General features: G+C 47.5%; 2 protein-coding genes and 1 non-coding gene across 3 annotated transcripts; 1 reads left to right on the plus strand and 2 right to left on the minus strand.

The window, feature by feature from the left end:
• Nucleotides 1-342: 342 nt before the first annotated feature.
• Nucleotides 343-3,915, minus strand: F4813DRAFT_361071 (TRP-domain-containing protein). Its single transcript, XM_049243485.1, has 2 exons — nucleotides 961-3,915; nucleotides 343-910 (listed from the first exon to the last, which is right to left on the minus strand). The coding sequence occupies exons 1-2, from the start codon at nucleotides 3,171-3,173 to the stop codon at nucleotides 877-879; spliced, it is 2,247 nt and encodes a 748-aa protein (XP_049099298.1). The 5' UTR covers nucleotides 3,174-3,915; the 3' UTR covers nucleotides 343-876.
• A 4,088-nt stretch (nucleotides 3,916-8,003) lies between these two features.
• Nucleotides 8,004-11,027, plus strand: F4813DRAFT_86092 (uncharacterized protein). The gene is made up of 2 exons (XM_049248979.1): nucleotides 8,004-9,215; nucleotides 9,357-11,027. The coding sequence occupies exons 1-2, from the start codon at nucleotides 8,342-8,344 to the stop codon at nucleotides 10,997-10,999; spliced, it is 2,517 nt and encodes an 838-aa protein (XP_049099299.1). The 5' UTR covers nucleotides 8,004-8,341; the 3' UTR covers nucleotides 11,000-11,027.
• Nucleotides 11,028-11,726: 699 nt separating this feature from the next.
• F4813DRAFT_t80 lies at nucleotides 11,727-11,830 on the minus strand. The gene has a single exon. It is a non-coding gene; the product is annotated as a tRNA-Arg (tRNA).
• Between the last annotated feature and the right edge of the window lie 694 nt (nucleotides 11,831-12,524).

Below are 12,524 nucleotides of genomic sequence, written 5' to 3' on the forward strand. Positions count from 1 at the left end.
AAATATTTACTTGTTTGAAGGAACGATATAAACAGGAGTAAATAGGTGGTAATAGAAAATACGACGGGCAACCAACTCCAACTTATACGCAAATCCAAGAGCCGCCGCGAATTCCAGGCGTTAACAATGTTCATAGGGGGAAATGTATTTTGCGACGGATCATGAGTGTCACTTTTCTCAAATCAAGAATATCGTTTCGTATTCTAGTGCAAACACATGCTGGATGGCAAAGTAGTACCGATAGGCTCAATTTCCAGAGTTTAGAAACAACATATAATAACCTTTAAGATTGGCAGTTCTATTCCGTAATAAGTCACTCAAATGGCATTCACTGCGCATGTATTCGTTAAAAGCCGTATTTATTGATTAGCTATTGACAAGCTTGCCGCCGCGCATACGGCGGTCTATAATTGGTGATAACCCAGGTACAAAAAAAAACCATAACTCCTCAGCCCAGCTGTTCCCAGGAATTTCTTGAAAAATTCTTTATCCCCTTTGTAGGGTTCTCTGGGCGGTATTTACACTTTGCAAGTTCGGGTTTGGTACAGCTGATCGAAAAAATATCGCATGAACATCACATCCCTAACGACGCCTCCTGAATGCTGTTGACGCGCTAAACGCCCCGCGTCATAAGGCGGATTCCTTAATACAAGGTTTGAGAACATAGGAAAGGATTGTCGGCCGAGCCACTACTTTCCATCAGCGGTACTATTGGGTATTCGACGACCGCCTTATTTCAAGTCAGAATCTTCTCAAAAAGAGCTACCCTCCTGTATTAACTCCGGCCCCATTGTCATGATTGTATCCTAGTACGATTTTTAACACTCGGACTACGTCCTGCTAGTAGAATCCTCCTTCCGGTATCACAGCCATTACCTAGTGTTCGTAACCGGCACCTCGTTGCCACGGACTACTCTCTGATTAGTCTATATCAATTACTAAATTTTCAATGATGCTTACCTAGCATTGTTCTGTGCTCGATATGAGGGAGGACTGCCACTGTGCTGGTGTTGCAAGGGAGTGCTAGATCCGGCATAGGGGCTCGGAGCCCTTTGTTGACTACCGGCGGCCGGGAATAGCGGTACCGAGGGATCTACTGGGGACTGGGGCGAGCTTGTGTTGTTGCGGCCGTATGGGTTGCTCGGAGCTGACGAAGGGACGTTCAAGTTTGACGAATCCGTACGGCGGCGGAGTTCAGCAGAGGATATCGACTCGTTGTCATCGTCCAGGTCTAAGCCGTGCTTGTAACCCCCCTTATCACCGCGAGCGGTGGCGGCAAGGGCGTCCAATTCGGTAGTACCTGTGAGTTGAGATTGTGACTTCATGAATGACGTCCGGTCATCAGCCATGAACTGGTAACGACCGTCGGGGTTCTTGCGATAGAAGACCAGGGTGGTCGAAACAATAACCATAATTAGGAGGATGGTGGCAAAGATAGCATTAAGGAAGAACAAAATAAGACCGATAACGCCATTGACTAGCGGAGGCTGGTTAAAGACATCCGAGAAAATCAAAAGGAAAATGGCGTTGATAAAGTTAACGCAGAAAATGGCAATGTTGAACGAATTAGTACTCTTGTCCATCCACGGCCGGAGTACACTGGCAGTAATCAGAGCAGCAGCCTCGATCAGGAGGAATCCGATGGCCTGGGCAGTGCTGTTGCCTTGCGAGAAGGCGATGAACATGGCCTTGACTAGAGAATATCCGAGAACCGGAATGATGAAGTAATACGCGGAGGCACGGAACTGAACGTACAAGAATCCCCACTTGTTCAACGCCTGGGGATCGGAGAAGAGGATATACGCGGGGTTCCGGTGCATAGCGACCGAGCGACGAGCGATTCGGATGACCTTAGAGGCAGCCCAGCCTAGAGTGACCGTCATTCCAATAATGAAGAACACCGCTAGAACTACTTCAGCGGGCGAATCATTCTGCGTGAATTCCCAAATACACAAAATGGCCATCTGAGGGTAACCAATGAGAGTAAGTCGGAACAGGATACCCTTCAAGACCGTGAGCCATCCATTGCGGAACTCAAGGAAAGTGTCACCTTTCATCCACTTTTGCTTCACGGCCAATTCGCAGAGACCCTTGAACGCAGCCACGGCACCAATGGTAACGACAACGAAGAGACAGAAAAACGTCAACCCAGTCATGAAAAGGTTCGTCGTCTCAATACCGGCTCTAAAAGCCACACGCTGGATACCATACACGAGGTAACTGCCTGAGCCCGTCATCACGTTACCGCGCTTCATCAGCGATGAGGCACCGCGGGGAAGGATTGCGGCCGAACGTCGGTACAAGCCAACGGCAGCGTCGGGAAGGACTGAGAGAGCACGCTTCTCTACTTGCACCGAAACGGTCGTCAAAGAGTCAAAAATGGTAGAAGGAGTACCGCCAGTAGCTCGCTGGTACCAGGTAAAGATATCCTGCATGAAATCGACATTGATGATGCCCATCGACCACTGGAAATCCTGAGTCCACGACTGGACAACGGGGGGTAAATGGATAGAGGTTAGACCGAGAATGGCCTGGGCTTGAAAGAAGCTAAACAGCGAAAGCGCGCCGGAAGCGATGTGGGCAGCAGCGTTAGAGTGACCAAGGCCGTTGATAATAGCTGAAGAACATAGTACCAAACCAGCAATGATAGCAAGAACCCACTTAACAGCAATCAAGTTGACAGTCTTGCCGTTAGAGATATCGGCCTCGACACAGGCAACGCTCTTTTTCGTATCGACCATTCTTAAGGTAACACGGACGGTGGCGTCTAGATCGGGGAAGTTGTAGGCAATACTAGGAATCTGAGAAGCGGCTTCCGCGCCAACAGGTAAGTTGAATTTCAACGGAATCTTACCCGCAGTCATGGGGCAGAGACCAGCTAGCCCGACCTTGCAAGGGTCGATAGTTGTCTCAATGATCTTGTAGCCATATGCTGAGATGTCAACATCGAAATTGACTTTTCCTTCAACGGATGATGTCGCGACAATGTTTAGGAAAGCTGTGTTGTTGGACGGAGTGTAGACAACTTGGAAGAGACTGGCAGTAAACTGCGAATCTTCTTGGCAATTGTTCAACGAATTCGAGATGAGCATGGGCTCTGCAGCGTTCGCGCCCGGAGTAAGAGCCGCAAGCCCTGACAAGAGCGCGACCGATCTTATTGTTGACAACCACATAGTTGCTGATCTGTGATAGTGTTGTATAATTAAAGTTGTTTCTGGGCTCTTCTGTCCTGAAGAGGTCCGGCGACGCGGTACCTGCTGTATCCGCTATGTTTTCCTTTGTTGATAGTTATTCAACCACATTCGTAAGCGTGTCTAGGCGGTTATCGACAAAGAGGCTCGTCGATTGTTCTCACTCAAACAAACGAGAGGGTCTCGAACGCAATCCAGAGGAGTAGAGGAAATCGGGATAGCGGGAGTAATCTGTCGTTTGGACGTTTGGAGAGGTTGTTCCTACTTCTTCTTGGCCGGTCGGTCGCCTGTCCCGAAGACTTCTACCTATCCTCCCTACGTAAAACGAGTGGCGTTGAAAAAAGGGGGTTGGAATTGAAAAAGCCAGGAAAGAATAACTACGACCCGTTCGCAGAATGGGCTCTTCCTGGTATTATTTTACACCAACTAGTCGATGATGTAGGAGAGAAGTAATTAGTGGAGAGTTAGTGTAGAAGAGAGAGTTAAAGCGAGTGACTGGTCCTAAAGCATGGGAGAATTGTGTGCGCCCATTTCAAGGTGGTGGATGTAAAGGACAGGAAAAGCAAGCGGTTTCGAGGTCGGCAGGGGGGGAGGAATGCGGGAATGTGGAATAAAATTGGGAGGTAACGCGTACATACACAAAGGGGGCTAGTCATTTCCGTATTGATTAATTATTCCATTATCTGAGTTACTCCTTCTCGATTTACCTACCTCTTAGCGGCATATATTGTTACAGGAATGCGTCTACTGACATGATATGTACATGACAAGGTACCTATATATGTACCTAATGTGAGTAGGTACCTGTAGTCTGGGTCTAACGGCACAGAATATGTACGTATTTCGCATACTTGCTGATTACTTGCTGATACTTGCCCAGACTGGACTAATACTGGACTAAAAGGGTGGGCGCTTGGCTCCAAGACAGAACTAAGAATTTAAGACTTCCCATTTAGGTTTAATTCGAACTTGAGTAGCCCATCAAGGCCACATGGAAACTTGCATAATAAATTTGGAATTTACATAAATATTCTAACCTCTTTGTGATTTGCTCGCGAATTGATTTGAGGAGGCAAAATCTGGGTTGCATCATCCCGCATCTGACATCACTTGAATGGTGAAGACGAGCTTAAATGATTTAGAACCTACCTACCTATCCACACCAGAGCACCTAGTGATCTGTGACCAACTCCTCTTGATCGACTAGGTATGATTGACCAGCGGTTATCCCCAAGTCAGAGACGAAGTTCGAAACACGGCCGGTTTTGGCGGCGCCAATGCAAGCCAATAAGGGGTAAGCGTCTCTTACATGCACTGCCACCAGACCCTCTTCCGGACTCTTAGCGACTACATACATACAATACACGAGAACGCGCAACTCCTGCTAAGCATGCTAAGCATGCTAAGCAGCTGGGCACGTCGCTCGGTCAGGTCGGTTTATTAAATCTCGCCTTTCTTGGTAGGTAAAAGTAAGCAACCCATCCATTATGTAGAATCCATACAGATGAGATTCTAATGAGATTCTAAATACAGATGAGGTTCTAAACATGCAAATGCGTAAGAGGAACAAGCTAACCTAAGCTGAACAGGACCGTTTTTCTCATTCTCATAGTTACTCGTATTTAATTACCTTTTTGAAAATTTACGATTAATTGCATCTTAAATTGTATCCCCCGACCAAACTAGGTTAGGTAGGTAGATAGTCAGCCGTATTACCAACACGAGCGCCAATGAAGTTCAATCGGCAACCGGTTAGCCGATTATCATCAATTAGTTTGTCCTGTCCTGTCCTGTCTGTTTTTATTTTCTCTTTCTTCTGTAAAAAGATAGGCTGTGTTGGCTGCATTGGATATGCGACCGGGCGAGCCGTGCATTGTTGATCCAGCTGATCTCATTATGGTCTCTACATACATATAGTATCAAGATCTTCCAATCCTGCAAGCTGTCGTCATCCCCTCCTCATGTCTCATAGCAACCAAACTTTCAGGATCTTATGATGTGCGTACCCGTTGCAAACAGCAGGCATGCACGCAATAGGATTCAATGTCGTTATCTACCTATATATATATATATATAAAAGTTGCTATCTAAAGTTTCTTGGGTCATCCTTTTTTAACGATAGTTAACTAATAATTCCAAACTCCAGAAAACCGATGTAGGTATCTTGGCATCTAAGATCTTTGCGGCGTGGTATTGCCGAATACCCATACTATGGAACGTCGCAACCGAGTGATCCGTGCTAATTAACTGGGTTATGAATCCTCCCGCTGCAGTCATCAATGGACGCCTCAGCCTCACGAATTGTTAATTTAATATGTACGTACATGTTTTCATTCTCGTCAATATGACTGTTGATGCATTCACTATTAGTCGGAAAGACTATTGTACTACACTTGCCTATATGTCCCTTATTAAGTTGGACCTAAGAAAAGTATCTACCTAAAAATTGTCAAGTGTATTTGTTTTGTTACTCATTTATTTTAGTTGTATATAAATAAGCAAGACAACACCTAGGTAGGTACCTATCTATTGAAAATCAACCGTCTACTTTTTTCATTCACATGTAATAAGATGTTCTACAGTAGAGCTTGAATGACTAAATGGTTGTTGTATTAATAGGCTAATAGGTACCTAGGTTACGTGTCATGAAGACCCAACCATATCGCTATGAGCAGGTCTACGTCGCAGACTTGTTCATATCTTCCTGTTGCGGGATACACACGCTCACGTTACGAAAATGATAGCTATTCTTACATAGCTAATTATCAGCAGAGAAAGTTGATGTTCCGTCTTACTACCTATCAACGAGAACGACACAAGACAGACTTAATTGAATTATAGAAGCCTCCTTTTGAAAAGAAGGATACTAGAACTTAGCAGGAAGCTGACACCTTACGATCTCCTACTCTTCGTTGAAACCAAGGTCGAGTCCATGATCTCCACCTCGTTATCCCTTTCGCAGAAGAAATATCGATGGAGCGCTGCCTCGCATCAATAGAGAGTCTTTCAGCCTCTTCTCTCCGCTGATGGCTAAGCCACCTTAACTTGAGGACCTCCCTCCCCAACTGTGGGAAAATCCTGTCGATATTATCACCTGATTTGGCCGAGGTCTCGAGGAACGCGCATCCAAGCCCGAAGCTTGCCGCGAGCTTGCGACCCTCGGCCCAGGATACCTCTCGCTGTTCATCCTCGCAGTCGGAGTTAGTACCTACGAGCATGAGGCCATACGTGCGCGTCTGCCCGATCATATCGCGAATATGATTGTAGACGTCTTGGAGGAGAGTGAAGGACGCTCTCGACTTGACATCGTATACCAAGACAACAGCTTCCGTAATCTGCACTGCTTGTGTGAGCTGCTCCTCACTGGATAGATGCCGAGATGGAAGTTCTAAGGCATTGATGACATAAGTTTGGTCCTCAATTCTTAGAATATGGCGATAGCCTCGTTCTTGCTCGTCAAGTTCCGATGGCCGATCCTCCTCGGCAAATGTACCGGAGCAGAACTGCGCATTGTTAGAACACAGAAGGCATAATCTTCTAGATATGATTACCTTTTCTAGAAGCGATGTCTTCCCACAACCTTTGTCTCCTAGGACAAGGAACATGAATTCTCCTGCATGCCTCTCTGGGGGAGGTAATTTATCATAACCACTGCCATCCTCCTCATCGCTCGCTACCCACGCAAGCAAGGCTCGGAAGTATCGAATCTCGTCTTCAGTCCACGTAGACTCGGACATTGCATTGGCAAAAATGTATACGGGGGCATAGGAAAAACAACGCCATATTTGGACGAGAAGCTCGAAGCAGCTAATTATATAAAATGAGGCGCTTGTCAATTACAATATTACGGAAAGGTATAACACAACCACGAGAATCGGTAGATTCTGTGATGCCTTGCAATAGGCCCCTTCAATTCTGTCGAATGTTACAGAGGTTCCCCCCGTGTGACGGAGGAGTCGCAAAGACCGGGAAGCGAAAACGTTTAAGGTAATCGACTGCTATCTTCTCTGCATGATCCGGTGTCGAAATCTTGATGGAAGCGTCACTACCTGCTATCGGACGATGGCAGACCAATCTATTCACGGGTAATTCCCGAAGCGCATTGCATGGTGCATTTCATTGCTTACTTGCGTAGCTGCACCCATCTCATTTGGATGATATATTGCTGGGTTTCTCCGCAGTAACGTCATCGTCGGGATTATATATGGTGTATAATTGTTTGCTCGAAGTTCTTGGACTTGGCCACGACGTCTCACGTTTTTACCCTATACTTGCAAATGAAGCTAAGGCCTCCCATTCATTTTTTTTTTCTTTGGGCGGCTAGATTATCAGTAATGGCGCTCATACTGACCAATCTCAGCCGTTGAGGTTCGGTTCGGTTGCTAGTCCCGCTCCTAGTCGGTGCGGCTGTGAAAGCTGGACATAAACCGGGGACTTGCCAGGATAGGAATCCATAACCATACCATGGCGGCATGTCTGACCCCAACTTCTTAGCTTCTTCACGTTTCCTCCTGTTGCCTGGGAAGCTTGGTCCACAGCTGAAGCTGGCGGCCTGTCGCTGGCTTGCCCACTTGGCTGGCCATTAGCGGCTGAAAATGATTGAATAGGTACCTATTGTTAGAATCCGGGTGTTGAGGAGGATATTTCTCGCATCTGTCTGAACGATCTCTTTCTCCTCTGTCTATAGCGCGCTTCTTCCATTATGCGACTACGTACTAGCGGAACTTGATAGAGCTTCCTACATGTCGTAATACTTCAGTACGACATCCTTATAATACGTACCTGATCTACTAGTCCTTCCTTTTCTAAAGAACTAGACCATTTTTATTGTATTAGTGGTCAACTATAGCTTACGAATCCACGCGGTACAACCGGAGCAAGAAGCCAAGCAAACGGCACTCACAAGCGGAGAGTTAAACTACCTGAGACATACGGCGCTCACAGAGTCCCCATTTGAACTTGGATGAGTGTAATCGTGGGTTTACTACTGGAGGGAATATCTTGCGATCTGTAGCCTAGAGATAACTACAGATTTGTATAGCGGGAACACAGAACCACCGCATCGCCGCTCGTTTCATCAGTCGAAAGTAGTGTAAACTACCTAACCTAGCAAGACTCCGCCATCGCGTGAAGATAATGCGACCATAGGCATGGCCTATAACAACCATTTCCAATTTACGCCCCGGCAACCCGCACATTACCTGAACCACAAAGTCTCCGATCTGTCGGACAGTCCGTACAACGATGAGACATCCCCTGCCGGAATTAGGGGCCGGGAGTCCCTCGTGTCACTTCAGTCCGCCTACGAATCTCAACAGTTAGACGGCACGTCAGATGGAAATGCCTATAGGTCAGGGCCATCTTGGTCACTACCCTTTGTTGGATCTGGAGGTGGGAGATACCAACCTGTAGTGCCTACCAGCCGTTCCAACTCAACTTTCGGGCGTTACAAGAGCGTCTGTGTCAGACACCAAGATACAATTCACGAAGATGAGAGTATCGACATGTCCCTGCTCCGCGCAGCTGCGCCACCCGGACACTTTGGTCCATACGATTCCGTCGCTAGCAATGAACCAGCAGTCGATCTATCTTCTTTCTCCGGGCCTATAGGTGCCCAAGACCAAAATTTCACCAAATCGCTACAAGCGAAGGAAGCCAGAGGCCACTTAACCGGAGGCCTAGGGGAAGGGATGAGTCCGACGGCAACGATCAAGCGAGAGCAGCTTATAGCAAGCTCGTCATCTCTTAAAAGGAGCTTCACTAGGTCTTTTTCGATGAAGAGTGTGTCTAGTTCAAGATCGAGGGCGGGGTTAAAGGAGCTAGGACAGAGTGAGGCCAATAGGAGGGGAGATGTGATAGAAGTTATCATGGAAGAACCTGCAGACTTGAGTACGATGGTTGGACCTGACGTAGTTGGGTCGGACCCAAACCGTCGACACTCGCAACTCCCCAGCAAGGAGACCAAGACCGAGGTTTTTTATCCACAGCCTAATTGGAAACCGTTCTCTATGAGGTGGCCATATAGTGAGTAAATCTCGAACAAATCTGGTCCCCTTTGACTATTTTTTTTTTTGAAACCCAGCCCCGAGTTATCGGATAATTCCTATGAAGACGCCCGGTGATTCTGATGGAATAGACATGAATCATCACTAACCCTAGTTACAGTAACGGGTTTAATTCTCCTATCCGTCGGCCTCGCCATCACTCAGGAGATCCTCTTCCAAAGGTCCACCGAGACTCCTCTCATCAAATTCCACAACGCCACTGATCTCGGACCTGGCTACTATTTCATCTTTAAGTTTGTCCCGACGATAATCACCGTCACGTATGGCGTGCTGTGGCAAAACACAGACTTCGAAGTCAAGCGGCTCGAGGCTTTTTATCAATTATCCAAGGAAGGGGGGGCGCTAGCGGCGGAGTCAGTCAACGTTGACTATATCACCTTGTTCAACTTCACCCGGCCGTTTCGCGCCCTGCAGCGGAGACACTATGCAGTGGCTACCTCATCCCTAGCAACTCTTCTCGCCGTATCCTTAGTGCCCACTCTCGGCGCGGCCGCGCTGGTCGTGGGGCCGGACCGGCAAGTACGGCTTTCAAACCCTGACGTCGAGAAGACCATCACCATAAACCCTATCCTATCCCGTCTTCTAACCATGGCGTTCTTCGTCATCGCAGTGCTAGGGTGCGTGTTATTCTATCAGCTTAACACGCGACGCTCAGGCCTGCTCTCAGATGTCAAGGGGATTGCGGGACTGGCCTCGATGGCTGTCGTCAGCCACATCATGATGGACTTTAGGGACATGGACATCGCCAAGCCAAAGGACATCCACCACAAGCTCAAGAATAGGCGGTACGCCTTGCGCAACTCGTCATTGGTACCCGAGGATTTCGAACAGGTGTCCGCGCTGGAGAGCGATGGATACAGGGACGCGCATCTACCCGAGAACCCGCACCCGCTCATGCTGCGCGCTGAGGGCTGCATACCCTTCATAATCGGGATATTGATGTTCCTGGGTTTCATACCGGTGTTCCTGTTTACGCCAGCTAGCGTACTAACAAATAAAGCGCCCTGGGTCGTCACCTTGCTCGCAGTTTTCATTAAACTGACTTGGGGCAGCCTGGAGACGGCGATCCGCATGATGGAGCCGTACTACATCCTCTCGAAGCGGCACGCACCAGCCAAGACGCTGACCCTCGACTACACAGCCATGCCATTCGCGGTAGTCGCCGCGCGTGCGCTCTTCAACCGGCATTGGATGGTGTTCTTGGTTGGGTGGGGCACCATCATGGTAGAGGCTCTCACGATCTTCGTCACTAGTCTAGCCACTGTCGAAGGCCGGGACTTCATAGAGATACTAAGCAGGGCAGAAGACCACAACGACGAGCTGGGCGACGAGTTCTTGCAAAAGGGCGTCGGCTCCGGCTCGGAAACGGTGCTCTCGTTCACCGTGTCCCTGGCGCTAACCGTCCTGATCCTGATATACCTATTCATCGTCGCCACAGCGATATTTATCCGCCGGCGCCACCCGTTCCTCCCGCGGCAGCCGAGCACGATCGCCAGCGTGCTCGCGTTCGTGCACCAGAGCAAGATGCTGTATGATTTCGTGGGGACGGCCAAGTTTACCAATGCGCAGATGCACACGCGGCTCGAGAGCTTGGGCAAGACGTATGGCCTGGGGTGGTTCTCCGGTCGCGACGGATATGTGCATTGCGGTGTCGACGAAGAGGAATTGAGTGGAAATTATAAGCATGGTGTTGATTTCTCGCAGGGTAATAAACCTTGGCTTACGGATTGGCAGCACTTTTAGGTTGGATGTATTTAGAATTCGCTTAAATATTACCTACCTATATTTCTGCTTGACTTGGTCTTGACATTGGAGCTGTCTTCACCCTTCTGATCCCCTCGCCCCTCCTTCTAGTGGCCTGGGCGTGTATACGATATATCCTCTGGGTCGTCGTAATTTGGTAGTTACTTCTGTTGTTAGATATGGGAGAATCGCCAGGTACCTAGGGGTATTAAACAAGTAGTCAGGTCTATGTCACTTAAACCGCACACATTAATATGAGTAACGGAACTTGGTACAGGCATATTCAATATTAGTTACCTCTCAATACTCAGTATCTATCTCACAAGATTCTGCCGAGATACTCAAGTCCAGTTGTCTTTTACCCCGAAACCCGGTTCTTAAACAACTACCCTCGGCCTCTGGCTATCATGGATTTGTTAAAAACCTATTTCAAGTTATCCAAAACCATGATATATTATACTTAGACTTGATGCTTATGTTAAGTAACCGTTATATTTCTCTTACTTCCCAAGGCTATATGTTGGTAGACATGGTTAAGTTCTCATTATATTTTACGTTGTCATTCAATGTGATAACCTCTACCACGGCATATTCTAATTGTTGCTCAAAAATAATTATTGAAAAATTAGGTAAAAATATGCCCGGAACTGGCCGAAGAACTAGGCTACCTAAGTATTAAGCGAACCCATTCGCACATATTCTTACATACTGTGAATAGGCAAAAAGATGACCACCCTGGGGCTCGAACCCAGAATCTCCTGATAACTTGTCAAGCATGTTTTCACCCATGCTCGGTCGTAGTCAGACGCCTTACCATTGGGCCAAGCGGCCTTCACGTGCTTCGTGAAAGCCAATTGCTGATAAATTACTATATATCGATTTGGTGATACATACAACCATCTTGCTTGGTCCGTGCACGATGGCTTCTACGTAACGGGTAGCTAAACGGCATTGGCTTCTTTTTCTCACCACATGCAATATCAGATGTGATAGGTCTTTTCAAGGGATCGAAATGCTTGATTAGCTTGAAGCAAATAATATCGCTAATTTCGTCTGTTATTGCACTGCCTATCTCACTGCATCCGTATTACCCTATACTAAGGCTCGTATCTTACCAGCAAGTCCCCCCTTGCAGAATTTCTTGATAGGACTAGACAGCTAGTATTACCATTCCCAATCCCAAGTACAGCTCTACCAAAACTGTCACCAAAATTACCTATTATATGTGATGTCGAATGAACATGTTACACTCGATAGCTACGTACCTTCGGGGGATTATTCTGCTGTTATCAGCTGATATCCGAGCCGACGGCGCTACGTAGTCCCTCTAAGGCTTTAAGGGCTGACCCTGGCTAAGCGGTAGTAGCTATAAGATCAGTAGTTGATTTAGACCTCACCAATTCACTTCCGCCCCAAGCACCCCCTCCTAGTTCCAAGTATTTAGGAGGTAAGACGCAAGATCATCGCCCAGACATTACTGATGTACCTATACTCGTAGTGCAATGCCAAAGTATGGGTGGAATGT

This window comes from Daldinia decipiens, assembly GCF_022478715.1.
Source record: "Daldinia decipiens strain CBS 113046 unplaced genomic scaffold F4813scaffold_18, whole genome shotgun sequence".
NCBI classification, from domain to species: Eukaryota; Fungi; Ascomycota; class Sordariomycetes; order Xylariales; family Hypoxylaceae; genus Daldinia; species Daldinia decipiens.